Source organism: Tetrahymena thermophila (genome assembly GCF_000189635.1).
Source record: "Tetrahymena thermophila SB210 genomic scaffold scf_8253891, whole genome shotgun sequence".
Lineage (NCBI taxonomy): Eukaryota > Ciliophora > Oligohymenophorea > Hymenostomatida > Tetrahymenidae > Tetrahymena > Tetrahymena thermophila.
Window position 1 is genome coordinate 493 of NW_002475961.1, and position 16,828 is coordinate 17,320.

The following is a 16,828-nucleotide window of genomic DNA, read 5'->3' on the forward strand; positions in this document are numbered from 1 at the left end:
CAGACACTAAATTAAAGATACTGTTTTATTCAAATAAAGATAATTTTTACTTTGATATATTATTTTAATAGATTTTATAGATAAAATATAAGATTTTTCTTAATATTAGGACTTGTAGTAAGTAATTCAGCAAATTATTTCTTTTGAAAATAGTTCGATATAAATTTTTTTGATAATTTATCAAAAAATTATAAAATTAGTTTTATAAAAGCAGTAGTTATTTATTATTTGGCATTCATAATAACTGGACAATTAAGATAAACTTAAAGCTATAAAAATGAATTAAGAAAAAAATAATTAGGATGATTTTGAAATTTTAAGTGATACAGATTAGCAAGAACAAGTAAAAAAGGATAGTCTTTAGCACTAAAATTCCAATCATTCATAGCAATCTTCTAAATCCTCTGTTAAAAATGAATAAAATACTAGAGATAGATAGATTTCTAAAGAGGAATTTGATTAATATTTAAAAGAAAAGAGAAAGAACAGCTAATTAATGGAAAGGGCTTAAACTGCTAAGCAACCTTCTTCTACATAAGCACCTTAATAAGTAGCAGCTAATCAAAGCACATAAAAAAAACCGCAAAGTGGAGTTGCTCCAAAATAGGAGTAAAAAAAGATAAATAGAGATGTTTAATCAGCAGTTCTCCTTAATTAGCCTCAAAAACAGAAACCAAGTGAACTACCTCAAATACAAAGAAAATATTTTTTACCAGCATATTCAGCCACAACTAATAATAAAGAAGCTGAAGGAAAAGGGTCAATGTTCTTTAACTCTACTATTGAAGCAAACTCTACTAAAAATAAATTAAACAGAAACTGGTCTGCAACAAGCAAATTCACATTGAAATAGTTCTCACTTTTAAAACAAAATCCTACAAAAGTTGCTCCTCCTTTAATAATTCATTTAGAGCCCGAAGATGAAAATTATGATGATTTACGTGATAAATTATGGGATTAGGTAAATATTAGGTCATTATTTTACTTAAAAGTCTAAAAGAAAATTTAAATGTTTCAAAATGGTACTTTCACTTTTGAAATTAATTATTTAATAAGTTTCAATTACTACAATTTCTTTAAAATGTTATTTTTTTTTTTTTGCATACAAAAACAGGTTTATTTTACTAAAAATTAAATAAATGAACTCAATCAAGACAACAATAACTTGAGAGCAAAAGTTTGGAACATTGAAAAAGAAAATAGAAAAATGATTAAATAAATTGAAAATTGGAATCTCTACAAGGGTGTTATCTTTGATGAAGAAAATAAACCATTTGTAGATAGTGCTACTTCAGAAAAAGTATTCACTGATTAAAATTTCTAAGCAATATCTATGAAGAAAGAAATCAAGCAATTACAAGAGGAAATAAATGAGTAAGAAGGAATTATCAAGGAATTGCGTCAAAAATTAAAAGCAACTAAAGAAGATCAAGTAGCAATGAAAGACTAGTTGCATGAATCTCTAAAAGAAACATTAATAGCTTACTAAATAAACAAAGTCCAAAAATAAAACAAAACACAAGAAATGTCTAAATTAAAACTAGAAAATATAGAGTACAGAAAACAGCTTCTTTAACAAAGTAAAAATTCAAAATTTTATTTTTAATGGAGCAAATAATTAATTATTAACCAATCAAAAGAATATGTTTAGAGTAAAATGATAATTTTATAAAAATTTTATTAAATGATTTCAATTAATTTTGGGATAATAATTGATTGATTCTTAAATCAATTCAATAAAAATATGATAAAATGAATAAACAAAATATTTCAGAATATTTTTAATAATAATAATTTATTTATCTGTCTCTTAAAAATTATAAAAATAAAAAAATCTTTTAATAACATCAACCCAAAAACATTTTAAAAAATAACAAGAGTGTTAATAGAATTTTTATATCTAAATTAATTCTTTTTGAGATTATAAAACTAAAAAAATAATTTATTTATTTATCTATTTTTAATACAAATATAAATTTTGATTTTGAGTTTTTAAAAGATGAAGAAGTTAATTAATTAACTATTTAAAATTTAAATAATCAATTAGGTATTTCAGAAATAATAGAAAAAAATAGAGTATTAAAATTTATGATAGAAGTTTAGCAACAGACATATGAGAAGTCATTGGAAGAATTAAAATAATATCAATAAAAGATTGAGAAGAAAGAAATAGAAGAAGAACAGTTAGAAAACGAACTCAAAGAGAGGATCCCTAGTGGGGAGTTGAAAGAATTACCTTAAAAAAATCAAAGAAAACAATAAACTAGAATAAGCTCTGTGGCAATATCAAAAAATATTGATGAATAATTAGAAGAAAAAGATATGATAATAGAAGAGCAACAAAAAGATATCTAGAAAATAAATTATGATATGTAAGAAATAACACGTAATTCTATTCTTGAGAAGCAAGATCTTATGAAGGAAATAAATGATTATAAAGAATGGATTAGAGAATTGGAAGAAAAGTATTTGGTTTTATAATCTAGACACTCAAAACGTCTAATCAGAAATAATTAATAAAATACAAATAATTACTCTATAGGTTTAACATAATATGGATCTAATTCCTATTTTTCTAATTCAATTTAAGACATTCCAGACTATATAGTCAAGGAGAATATGGTAGCTAAAAATACGAATCCCTTAGCATTTAAATGATACTTTTATTAACTTATAAAATATTGTATATATTTATTTATCTATATGACATTTATTGCTCATTACAATTAAAATTAACTTAATTTGTTTCATAATTAAACAAGTAAATTAATTACATTTTTAAGACAATTCAATTTTAAATATTTAATCTTATTTATTTCTACCTATTTTAAATTTGATAATATTTTAAAATCTGAATACTAAAATTTCTTATCAAATTACTTTTTTTAAAGCTAAAATTGAAAATGAGGAACTCATTTGTTTTTAATTTTTCCTTTAAATTACTAAAAACTAAAAAAATTCAAAAAATAGGAAAAAAATTTGTGAAATAAATTTATATTTAAATAATTATAAATTTTACCATAAATGTAAGCTATATTTTTGTTTATTTTTTAGATGATTGATATTCAACTCTTCTATTTTTAAATTATTTTATTTATAATTTCTTTATTTAAAGAAACCTATATTTAATTCTTAATTTAAATTTATAAATTTCTAGGTCTTTTGTTAATTTTTTTTGGAATTACATTTTTTAAATTAAATTTATGTTTTATGTTAAAATTATATTAATTTAATTAAATTAAATGATAATCAGAATATTTTAAATGCTTTTTATATTTGTAGTTATTCTAATCTTATTAAATATAAATACTAATCACATTAAATTCTTTTAGCTAATAAAAACATATTAAAATATGATAGTTTAGAAGGTTTAATTAAAAAATTGATAATACAGATTAATCATATATACTTGCCTTAAGAATAAATTAAGAAACAGCTTTATTGAATATTTTTAAAAGCAAATAATACATTAAAATGTAAATACATTTTATAGATCAATAAAATTAATATTTATTTTATATAGATTAATAAATAAATTAATTAATTTTGAACAGAAAAATTTCAGTACTTTTTTAAAACTTTGCTCTCTGCTCTTTTATAAAGCTTATCAAAAGTAGTTGAGTAGTTAGATGTCTAAAATGTTGGATTATTGTCAACTTAAGAGTTAGTATTTGAGTTAGTTAGATTTTTGATCGCAATAGAGTCTAATTTTATGTTATTGCTAAAGTTCCTTTTGTGTGTATTGAAGAAGTTATTTCCAAATGACTGTTTAGTCGCATCGTTTGAATTTTAATCAGAAAAAGTTATGAAATTTTAGTAGTTAAATTTGTTTTATTGCTAAAACAAAACTTTAGATTTCCTTAATTTTTCATCCATTTTTTTCATAATATTTGAGAAATACTTTGTTTCTGTTTTTCTATAAATATTTTATTCGCTGTTGTTGATCTTTATATTTTTATAATTTTTGTTTAGCTCAGAGTAATTTAAGCTAGATTAATCATCAAGTAAGTTTTTTTTGCATGCATACGAATAAAAAGAATCATTTTTTTGCTAAAAGCTATTACAACTGGTTGAATTTGTGATTCTAAATTCACTCTTTGAAGTTTTTCCTTGAGTGAAAGTATCACCTTGATTTGAGTTGTCCTTAATTTCTCTTTTTGGACTTTATCTAAATTTTCTTTAAATACTCATTATTTTCTTTTAAGTATCTTTTTTAATTTATTTGTAGTTCGTTTAGTCTTTAGTTGTACTGTTATCGCTTACAACAATTACAGCTGTTCTCTTTTTTCTTTATAGTGATCTATCTAATCTTTCATCCAAATCTTCTACATACTTAATTTTATCATAAAATTCTGAATTAGGTTTTTCTATAACTTTAACTCTATATTTATCATCTAAAAAGGTAGTTATGTGTTTAAATTCTTTACTTTTTTCTTCCATCCTTTCAAATTTATATTTATATTGAGAATCTAAATCAAACTACATAGTATTATTTTGCTTTTTTTATTATTGCTATGCTAATTAATTAAAAAATAATAATTTTTATTGTTACTCAATAATTCTGAAAAAAATACCTTCATAAAGCTTCTTCATTTCATTCAAGTGTTTAAGGGAAGGACCTTTTAACTCTTCTTGGTAAAAGTCCTTAATTTTATCATATATTAAATCTCTGACTGTATAATCGTCTTTCATCAGTCTAATTTTAGTTTTGATGTTTTGTTACCTAACAGCTTGATCAGTTAAGTTTTATGAATTGTAAGATTTGTTCAAATCATTCTATTAAGTCATAGAATTTTGATCATTAGTTTTTATTTAATCACTTAATAAATTCTAAAACGAGCTCTTAACTTTTTTTAAGCTATGTGTTGGAGAATTCTCAGTTTTAGAAATAATATTATCATTGCTCTAATTTAAAATAATTTAATTTTTTTTATTTTTTATTAAAAATAGCTTACTTTTTATTGAACTTTATATTGAGACAGATCTGGATTCATAATATCTTGGAACAAATTATAAAAATTGAACTTTTATTCCTATATATATTTTAGTTAAAAAATTAAAATTCATATTTAAAAACTATTATTTAGAAAAATTAAATAATCCATTTTTAAGATTCAATTATTGAAAACAATTAATAAATTATGAAATAATATCTTATAAAAAATACTTTTTTGATTTGAGAAAAATATTTTAAAGCAAACAAAAGTTAATAATTTAAATATTACGTAAATTTGACAAATAAAATCAAAAATACATTTTTTTAAAAGCAAATTCAATAATTTTTACTGTAAAATAAAATATTAAAAAAGACTTATTAAAAGTAGACACGATTAAAAATATATATCGATTAGTCCAAATAAATTAATGATAAAATAAAAACTTTTAAAATTATATTTTGCTCAAAATTAAATTCATTTAAATTAATTATTAAATTGAGTTTAATTTATTAATTAAATGAAGATCCCAAAATAAATAAAAAATAAATAAATTAATAAAATAAATGAATATTTTTTAAGTTTTAATACCTGCAAGTGATTTATTTGAGAGCCATATTTCGCAAGCATGCATTTCATAGATTAAAGTGCATACAATATTTTAGTTTTATATTAGCGGGTTTGATCAATTTCTATGTCCCATTTTATGGGTAGAGGATGTTCAGTATTCAAGTTAGCACAGACAGTCAATTCTGGATATTTCCAAATCTTTAGTAATAACATAAAAATTATATTGGACAAAATCAAATAAATGGTTTTTATTTAAAGATAAATTTACTTTTATATAGCAATCTAATGAAGATGTTAGTACATATTTTTTTCCAAGATCTATAAACTGCAAACAATGTATTGAATCTTTGTGAGCAGAAACACTTTAAACTAAATTTTATGTTTAATTAAAATAGGGGTTTGCATAAGATTAAGTCTAGTCTTCTTTTACAATATTTTTTGCTTAAAAAATGCTTCTAATTTATGATTTTCTGACTTTTGCACTATTATTTCTTGGACTTTAAGTATTGTTGTTATTATTTATCTGCTGTACAGAGTTAGTAAAATTATCTATCTAAACAGACCCCAAAAATATTGTATTTGAAAGGTAATTGACATTATCAGTGCTCTGTTGGGTATCTTTAATGATAGAATTTTTAAAAAGTTTGAATTAACGTATTTTATCAATAACTTTTGTGAAATCTTCTTTGCTTGACCTAAAAGCATTGTAATTTGATTTTGTATTGCAATGAGGACTCTTTTTAATGTTTTTATTTTAGAAAAGAGAGCAAATATCATATATTTAAACTTATCCGTTGTGCAAAGCTACTAAGAGATACATTTTCCCCATATCAAACATCATTTTAGATGGAATTGTAGTTATTTCTTTTTTTTAATTTAAAATAACACTAGTGTTATTCTGCTATTATTATTATGATTTTTATGTATTTTGCTAAGAACTTTCTGTCTTTGCAGTAAGCTGTTAAGATAATTTTAAGCTATTAAGTTAATTAATTTAATTTTAATTAGTAGCAGTTATTTAGTTGGGGCTAAGCAGAGACATCAACTATTATTTTGAGCTATTGGATTAATCTTACTTCTTTGGAGAAATGCTAAACTTTGCATTGTTTAGAGATTTTTAATCATCTCTCTTTTTTTCATTGTTAGTCCCAGTTAGTATATGATGTAAATCTTCACTAGTTTATTGATTTTTTATAAAATCTATTTCATCTTCATCATCATCACCCATTCTTATTTTAGCAATCAATTTTAAATCAATAGTATCATCATGCATTTTAAACTAAATAAAATGAATATTTCCTAGAGTAGTACCAACAATAAATATCTATTTTTATTTAATAAAAAATATATTTTTTAAATTTAATTTGATTTTTATTGAAAATAATTTAGAAATTTATTAATAACAAAAACCAATTAATCAATAAGTATTTCATATATATTTGCTATTTTATTTGTTTAAAAATATTTTTTATATTTAATTAAATTTATTAATTTTCTTAAATATTGATTATTGCTTAATTAGTGAGATTATATTTCCCGTTTAATTTTGAGGAAATTTTCACTCATAAAATGTTATTGAATATTAAAAAATATTACTGAATAGCCACTGATAAACTCTAAACAGGTAGGCTCCTCGTTAGGAGATAGGTAAAATATAGACATCAATCTTCCAAACTCATAGTTTATCAAATAGAGCTCATTATTGGAAAAAGTTACTACCATTAAATTATGATAGACAGATATTTCTAGGTTTTAAATTTCTTTTCCAATGTAAATTTCTCTTATTTTCTCAAATGTGCCATTTTACTATTCCTTCTAAATATAAATATTACCATCGAAGCTAGCGCTAGTAAGCAACCTATTTAAGTAATCCATTTTAATTACAGATACTTCATCATTATGACCTTGTATTTTACCAATGTTCTCCCCATCTCTTGAGCTAAAAATTTTAATTATGCCTATTTAATTAATATTTTTTTTTTAAATATCAAATCAGTCAAATATTTAGTCAATCTACCTTTCTGGTTACCAATTAAAAATTTCTTGTTTTATTAAAAAACTCTAAATGTTGTAATTTCATCTTCCTGTGAAGAAATAATCCCTGAAATAATTTTTTTTATTCTTCCAGTATCAATGTCAATATATTTAACATCTTTCCTGCTACATATACTCATTTCTTTTCTATTTGGATCATATTCAATTGCTATAGGATGTGAGCCTTCTTTAACCTTTTAGCTATTCAGCTCATCCTCAAAAAACAAGCAAGTAACTCTTGAACTAATCAAGCATATCCTGTCTTTTAGAATGTGTATAAATTTAATGGAATTTCTCAAGTCAATATTCATATTTTGAATACACTTCATATTTCTTATATCCCAAACCTTTTATTTAATACAAATTTATTTTTTAATTTTTAAGTAAACTCAATCTTATTGCTTTTTTTTGTGAAAAAAAAGACCTTGATTGCTTAATAAAAAATATATTTAATTAAACAATTGATATTTAGTCAAGGCATACTTTCAAAAAAATATAGATTTAAAGATTTTAATAAACCATCAATTAATTACTTTGATGTTAAAACGATCATCAGCAGTTACTACCATTGGAGTATTTTCTATACATTAAATAGAAGTGACTAGTGTTTGATGTCCTTAAAGTTTTCCAAGAGAGTTGTAATCATTGTATGTACTATGTAACGAGTAAATATTGATAATATTGTCATATCCTGCTGTGAGAATGATTTGATATGTCTTAAAAAAAACTACTTAGTTAAGATGAGTATGATCTACTTCTATTTTAAACAGCTATTTTAAATTGAGAAAATCCCAAATTGCTATTTAATTATCACAAGTTGCTACTGCTACCAATTTTAGATAAGGTATTTCTAGCACTTAGAGAATTCCTTTGCTAAATGTTTCAGATTTCAGTGTGTTGCTTATCTATCAATTTAAATTTATTTTTTTCAATTCAAAATTACTCTTTTTAAAATAAATTTTACCAGTTCTTTCTCTAAATCCCAAACATAAAGTTGGTTCTTTTTATCAGTAGTAATCCATCTATCTATGCATTCAACATACCTATTATATTATCCATATTAAAATATGAATAAATCTTATAACTTACCAAATTTTAGTCTATTCTTCTGTGAGAAACTGACCTATCTAAAAAACCTTTTCGAAAGCAAAGTTATCACTGGCTTCCCAAAATACAAGATAACCATCTCTAAAGCTAGCTCCAATTCTTTATTACTTTTGAGACCAGTAAAAGTCAATACAAACTTAATTTTTTAACTTAAATGATTAAATTATTTAATGCTAAATATATATTTTGTGTTTATATTAATTTACTTATTAAATTTTAGGGTAGAGTTCCCTCGTAACATTGCAATTATAATCGTAAAAAAGAAAATGGTCAGAGTAGCTATCAAGAGTAATAACTTTTTAAAGTGTCTCAGCATAATGAGAAACAATGATCATATTTTTATTATGATGAACTGCATCAATACAATTCTTTTCTTTAGTTAATCTCCTAAGCAAATGATTATCGTCCTTATATATAATAGGAGGATTTATATCTATATCTCTTACTACTCTTTACTGTTTGCTTAATTAAAATTTTCTTTCTTCAGGAAGCTTTTTACTGGGAATTTTTCTATCATCAACATTCCCTATATTAATATTATCATTAAAAATAATGTATATTATTCTTTGTATGTATGACATATGATTAACTTAATTTATTTTCTAATGTAAGTTAATTTTTATGTATTTTTAAACAAGCATTTTAATCTATTATGAGAATTTAAACTGGAATGATTTTCCAGCATGCAATAAACAATTAAGATATTACTATCATTTTTTATGATGTATTATCATTATAAAGGATGAAGACATATTTATAATTCAAGTAATTTATAAATTACCTTCAGAAAATGCAGGGTCATTCTCACATATGTAATTTGTAATGTTTTGAAATTTGATCACTTGCTATAAATTTTCATTCTCAACTATTCCCTAGTAAAAATCAATGAGGGCAATAGCAACATAAAGAGTTTAATTTGAGTTATACTCCATATGAGTTAACATTTAAAATAAAAAATCAATTATATCTATCCCTTTCTTATTTTGGTAGGAGTGAAATATCTACTCAATTTATGTAAGATTCCTACTTAGATGATTATTAATGTAGTCAACATTAAATATCTAAAGCATTTACTACCCATCATTTCCCTTATAATTTATTATTTTTTGTACCAAGCTTTCTATCTAATCCTAGTCTAAATCTTTTTCAAAAGCTTAAATCATTTAGTAACTTGCTTACCTTTAATCAGGTATATGCTAATTTCTTTTAGAAGAGCTTATTTTAAGCTAGTATTTATTGATAATATCTAAATCAATAATGACTTGCAAATTAACTAATTAATTAATAAATCAATCAATAAATTAATGATTTGGACTTTATTATTAGTAACGCTTTAACAAAAATAATTAACGATACACTCGCTCATTATTTATTATAATAAATTATTTCAAGTATTTTTTGTATTATGCTTTCATTAAAGATTTTCATTTAATTTTTTATATGTTCTATTTAACCAAGCATAATCTCCTTATAATCATATTTGTTTTCAATTACTATGCAAAAATCATTTAAATAAGAAAATTTTTAATTTAATCATATTAAAAAACACAAACAAAGTAATGTGTAAATGTGATGAAGCAATGTAAAATATCGAAAAAATACATTTTTATATTTCTATCCTAAAATTTTGATAAATATTACTGAAGATAAACTAAGAAATGTTAAGTTTTTTTTACTTACATTTTTATTACCAAATCCAATTCCTTTTTATAAAAATTATATTTAATTTTTAAATATTCTGCCAAATAAGGTAATCAATCAATCATAGAAATAAAAAGGTACTAAAATATATTAAAATTGGTTAAATTAGAAATTTTTAATGCATATAAATATAATAAGTTATTTTTTATAATAAGACATAAATAAAATATAAAACTTAATAAAATATTTTTTATTTTGAAAAATTATTAGATAAAAAATTAAATAAATATTTAAATTGTTAAATATAATAATTTAATCGATGAATAATTGTTATATAATATAACTCATTTAGTAATTAATATATACAAGATTTATAATAATAAAGTAAAATGAGTAGAAAACATTTATCTAATTTACATTTTTTAAGACATTTATTTATTTTGTTGAAAATTAATTTAAAATTCAATAATCATTTTTAAAAAAATGGATTTTGCTTTGATCTCTGATTTGTTAAGTATAATAAGAAGAATTGTCATTTTATTTTTAAGGTTGAAGCTAGTTTTAGGAATAATTTGAGTCATTATTTTGTGGGGAATATATTATGTATTAAGAAGAGTTAATGATCTGATGGTTGTGTTAAAATACCTTAATATCATTCATGTTATGACGAGGAGTATTTTCAGATTCTGAAGATGAAGATGAAATATCTTCATTAATACAAGCTTATTTATACATTTCCTAAAAGTTAAGAGGCTCTTAATTTTATTTCTTATCTTAATCTTTACCTTAGCTCTGTAAAGTATCACTTTAAAAAGATTTTCTGTTAGAAGATATTGAAAACCTTATTTTATTTTAGATATAATTTTACAAAGATGGAAGTTTTAAAAAATTTTATTTTTTTAGATTGATTTCTTAGTCCATATTAGTTATGCCATTTTCACCACTTTATACATTTTTTATTTCATCTAAACCACTTTCTACTTTACACATTGGAGCTAACTGAGAAAAACACGATAGACGTTTACACATATAGTAACTTTAATTTTTCTATGATTTGTTGTTGCTATCATTAATATTTTCAACCACAGATGTTTCAGGTATTGTATTTTTTTAGTTTGGTTATGTGGTTGAGTGATTTTCTAAATTACTTTCAACAGGACCATTAGATATTTACTCATATTTTTATATCAGTTTCTATATTTTAGTAGTAACTGCTTTATTTGTTTTCCTTTTTTTGATGAGCTAAGCTTATCTTCTTTATTTTGACTCAATTATTTTCACTTTTTACTGCTAGAATTTTCTAAATAAGTGGTGGCTTTTAGGATTATTTAGGATGTTTTTCATAAAGAGAGAACAGTTATACTTAGATTGATCATTGTTATCAATACAAGTATTGCTATTTTTTTATTTTGGAGTATTTTATAATTTGCTTTTGTTATAGTGAGTGCTATTTCTTAATGAAAGTTTCATAGTTTTGATGCTTTTTTATTTGAATTTAAAGTACTCTAAAATTACTGATAAGTTATTATGTGGTAAGTAAAAGTCGAAATTCTTTTAAATTTCAAATTCTTCTTAGTTGCTTAAGCCTTAAATTTCATAATCTTTTTAAGCATATGTTTGAACAATTTAATAAATTAAATCATTTAATTTTTGTTTATTGTTTAATTCCAAATTCACAGTATGAGTATTATTTAACTAGATATGGTTGCTATGATTGTTTTATATTTTTAATTTAGATCCTTGCATAAACGAATTATCAATTTTGGATGATTCTTCTTAGTTGTTGTGTTGGTAAAAATATAGTTGACTGTTATTATTCATATGATTTATGCTGTTATTCACTGGCAATAAATTATTTTGTTTATTCGAACTATTGCTCATTATTAAAGGACTTTGTACATTATTTTTTGAATTTTAAATATTATTTTTATCTTTGTTAGAGGCTTTTGAAGTTGTAACTGAATTTATAACTTATTTAGGGGAAGGAGGCGTATTTTATGGAATAATTAAAGCAGGCGGTCTTACAAATTATCTTTAAGCTTTTGCAATTTACTCTGTATTTTCAAGCTCAGAAGCAATAAATAAATTAGAATTTACCCCACTTTTAAATTCCTTTGTTAAATTTCTATTACCTTAATTGTTAAATGATTGCTATTTAGTAAAGGTTTATGAAAACTGTTTTGTAAAATTTTTAAGTTGCTCTTCTATGCTACCCATATGAGCTGGTCCTATAGATAAAGATGCAGGTCTTACATCTGGGGAGCAATAGATGTTATTTTTTTACTCTTTTTCATTGACTTATTAATTTTAAATATTTACAAGTTGTATTGCCTCATTCGACTGAATTCTCTATATATTTTGACTGAGTTCAGAAACTTCATCAATAAGTTCGTTATATTCATTGAATTGCTCAATGTATCCATCAATTAGTTCGTTATTTTCTAAATTGAAGCAGTCATATTTTTGAAATACATATTGCTATAGAAGTAGGCTTGGAAATTTTTATATCCTTCTTTTCACATCCTTCCGATCACAAAACTCCGACAAGCTAAGTTTATTAATAGCTGCTATCTATTTTAAAAATTAATTTTCAACTTTATTATTTTAAAGAAATTTTCATAATTAATTATAAAATAAAAACGAAATAAATTGATTATTTATTTTTATAAATGCAATTGAATTCTTTTAATAAGTATATCTCTTTCTTTTCTTTATTCGTTATAAATGCTTCAATTCTAATATCTTTTAGTTTAAGATTATCATATTTTTTTTGATATTAAAAAATTAAAATTAAATAATATTTTATCTCATCCCATTCAAATTTAGTAAATTTAGTGAAAGAATATCTTAATTTATGTGGAATAATAATTCAATTAAAATTGGCTAATGGTGGATTTTTTAAATTTTAATTATATTTATTTTTTGATTATTTTTGACAATTTATTTTCTAGAAATAATTAAATGAAGTAATAATTTTTTTTTTATTTAAAATTATTTTATTGTTTTTATGATGATATGATGCAATTAAGAAAATTAAAGAAAATTAGAATATATTTATTAAAATTATTTATAAAATTTTGTTAAAATAATTTTAATTCAAAAAAAATTTTTTTAATTTCTGAATTAGAATTAACTGGGAAGCAATAAAATTAAAACATAATGCTCAATTACTTGATTAACTACAAGATGAATAAAAGGACATTATTAAAAGGTGTGATTTAAAGATCTGCAAGAAAAGCACTGAGATTTTAAAATACTTTATTCTTTTGAATAAAGCAACTTATCTTAAATACAACAAAATATTTCATAATCAACTGGATAAGTTTAAATTAATGCAAGGAATTTTTTTCTTCTAAGCCTAATTACTGTTGAATATTCTAAAGCTTTAATATTATAAGAATGTGCCTATCCTGAAAAGAATGCATATTCTCCAAAATAATCTCCTCGTTACATATGCTTGACTATTTTTTCAGCATTTTCGTCTACATAAATAATAAATTTTCCAGACTCTACAAAAAATAAATCACATTCATGTTCATTAATTTCACACATTACTTATTCATCGACTCTGTAGGACTACTCTTCCATAATTTTTATCATACTTACTAAAAATTCTTCTGAAAAATTATCACTAAAATTCTTGAATTACTAAAGAATGAATTTATGAGTTTCAAATAACAACTTATCTCTTAATTATGGATTTAACTAATCAATTATTTGATGCTCTTTTTCTTGTTCTCTATTGCTTTGCATATACCACAAATATTCTAAATACTCTCTCACTTCATACTATAATTCTCTCTCAATATTTTTTTTGCTCATAAAATTACTTATAGTATAGAGATCTTCTTTAATCTTTTTATTTTGCTTATTAATTGCAGAAAATATTTCTCCTATTGCATTAATACTATAAGCAAAAACACCACATGAAATCAACATTGAAGCAATGCAAATCAATCTTTCTGCATTATTTACCTTTTATTTATAAAATTTAATTAATAAAAGTTCTAAATCCATCTCTCAAAAAAATTTAATTTCTCTCAAACAAAATTTTCTTATTTTTAAGATTTTTAGCTAAATAAAATTATTTCATATAAATTAAGTTAATAATTATTAAATTTTTGCTTGTTTGTTTTTAATGAAAGTATTTTAATTTAATAAAATCCTATCTTCAAATTATTTTTAAATTATTTTATTTTTCACTCCCAATTATAGTTTTATAATTGTAGAAAAATCTTTTTAATTTAATTTTATATGAAATTTTTAGATTTAATTTTTTTACCTTAAAATAAATTTTTCTACTTTTAAAAAGTGCATCTTGATTGAGAATTAAGATAAATGAAAATAATTTATTAAATTAGATGAATAGATAAAATTTATAAGTATTACTGGAGAATAATCACCATAGCCGACAGTGATCATTGTAACAGTGGCAAAATAATATGCTGTTACATATTAGCCAAACCAATCAGTAGGATAGTATATATCAGTTTAAATCCATGACTTAACTTGAATGTTAATTTCATAATGAGCAACCAAGACCCACATGCATGCAAAGATATGCGAAACTGTTAATATCAGGAATAAAAGTTGGAACAATGAGGAGACTTGCATTACTTTAGGTGTCAAATGAAATCTCTCTTCAATTTTTTTGAAAATTACCTTAATAGATTTGATTTTTAGGATAAAAAGCAAGTGCAGCACATTCCAATTTTAGTGTGAAGCAATTAAAATATCATAAACTAGAAATATAGAAGCAAATACATCAATAACGATCCCATTCTTTAAATAATTGAATACAACCTGAGATCTTTTTGTGATAGGAAGTCCTTTTTCAAAATATCCAAAATTCCAAGCAAGAATAAAATCAGCTATTAAAACTGATATAGAAAATATTACAAAGTGGCTATTGAATAGCGTACAGAGAGATTATTTAAATGTAAGCTCTAAAGGAATCATAAATAAGAAAGCTATTATAACAAACAATATTATTATATCCCATACAAACTTAAATTTTCCAGAGGGTGAAAAGACAGGAATGCATTAAAACCACTAATCACACCACCAAAGACTTTACTAAGAAAAGATCTACTTAAATTTATGGTTTTAAAAGTTTGTTTCTACAGTTTAGGTATCTTATTATTCTTGTGTGTCGCCTGAATCTCTATTTTATTTTTTATTCCAGTCAAAACAAAATATCCTACTTTTCTATTTGATCTTTTATGAGTTATTCTACTAAGAATTAGGAAGAGAGCCTTCAGAAATGACTGTTGCTTTATCATTTATTAAGTTAAAATGATCATAGTTTAATTTTTTAAATCTAGATGAGCTTGTATTACTGAACCATTTACTTGCAAAAAACTTCCATTTAATTGTATTATAAATTGACATTGCCCTTGGTTTCTTTTTTCTTTTACTTTCCATCATTTAATCTACAAAAGTTTTTTAAGAAGGTGCCAAATTAGTTTATGAGATATATGGAATCTATTGTAATATATTCTTTGTTATTTAAGCCTCTGCAGGTGTTATTTCTCTACCACTCAATAAGTTTGACTAAAAATTATTGTAGCTTGAGAATGCATTTTTTTATAAGTTAGATTCTATGTTTTCATGATTTTGAAGGACTAAATCATTTTTATTTTATGGTAAAGCTCTTGAAGTCTATAATACTATATCTTGTTGCTTATAATTTTTGGAAGCGACTAAAGATTAAACAGTTTATGAACTCAACTAATTGTGGTTAGGTGCTTCCTTGCTTGATTCAAAATGATGGGCATTAATTTATTTTTGCAATGAAGTAATCATTGATTTATTATTATAAAATGTAAATATTAAAATTTAATAAACAATTAATTATTCTTTACTTACTTTATTATTAATTAATTGCGTTTATTATTATTTTAATAAAATCCACAAAATTAAAGCCAAGCATATTTCTATAAAAAAAACACAGATTTTTTATCTTATTTTCTGAAGTAAGTAAAAAATACAAAATTTTTAAAAAATAAATATTTCAAGTTCTTCAGTTTTTTTATTTATTTATTTATGTATTCCAAACAAAATCGATTTCTATACATTTGGTAAGTATTTAAAAATTACAAGTTTAAACAGTTTAAAATTATGGTTTAAGAAAAAAACTCTATTTTAGAACAAAATTGAATAAAAAATTCACAAGCAAATATCAAACTCTTTATGATTATCAAATATTTTTTCAGACTCTATTTGCTTATTTTTACAATTTTTTATATTCAATGAAGTAAGTTTTTTGTGTCATTTAATAAAATTAATTAATTTTTCATCAAAAATTGATCAAAAAGTCATTGGCGAATTAAAAAAAAAAAAAATTAAAATAGAAATTTTATCCTTTTGTTTGTTTAAAAAAATAAATGCAATTTAATTGGTAAATTTTTGAAATACCTATCAAATAAGATAAGATAAATCAAATCTATAATATATTGTACGATATAAAAATATATCAAGTATTTTACTTGTTATTAAAATATAGTATAAATAGTTTATTAAATAAATAGCAAATTAACCTA

The 16,828-nt window shown here is 22.3% G+C and overlaps 3 protein-coding genes across 3 annotated transcripts; 1 reads left to right on the forward strand and 2 right to left on the reverse strand. All coding sequences in view use genetic code 6, as the record gives it.

The window, feature by feature from the left end:
* Positions 1-277: 277 nt before the first annotated feature.
* On the forward strand, positions 278-2,658 carry TTHERM_000680599 (hypothetical protein; the record flags this gene model as incomplete). Its single annotated transcript, XM_012800890.1, has 3 exons — positions 278-961; positions 1,115-1,580; positions 2,048-2,658. 3 exons carry the CDS (start codon positions 278-280, stop codon positions 2,656-2,658), a joined length of 1,761 nt encoding a protein of 586 aa, XP_012656344.1.
* An 889-nt stretch (positions 2,659-3,547) lies between these two features.
* On the reverse strand, positions 3,548-9,896 carry TTHERM_00680600 (WD domain, G-beta repeat protein). The gene is made up of 12 exons (XM_001027295.2): positions 9,427-9,896; positions 8,852-9,171; positions 8,628-8,794; positions 8,503-8,581; positions 8,072-8,443; positions 7,522-7,885; positions 7,101-7,462; positions 5,773-6,828; positions 5,526-5,702; positions 4,956-5,033; positions 4,575-4,905; positions 3,548-4,517 (listed from the first exon to the last, which is right to left on the reverse strand). The coding sequence occupies exons 1-12, from the start codon at positions 9,806-9,808 to the stop codon at positions 3,562-3,564; spliced, it is 4,644 nt and encodes a 1,547-aa protein (XP_001027295.2). The 5' UTR covers positions 9,809-9,896; the 3' UTR covers positions 3,548-3,561.
* Positions 9,897-10,748: 852 nt separating this feature from the next.
* On the reverse strand, positions 10,749-16,091 carry TTHERM_00680610 (cation channel family protein; the record flags this gene model as incomplete). Its single annotated transcript, XM_001027296.2, has 3 exons — positions 10,749-12,857; positions 13,458-14,261; positions 14,676-16,091. The coding sequence occupies 3 exons, from the start codon at positions 16,089-16,091 to the stop codon at positions 10,749-10,751; spliced, it is 4,329 nt and encodes a 1,442-aa protein (XP_001027296.2).
* Between the last annotated feature and the right edge of the window lie 737 nt (positions 16,092-16,828).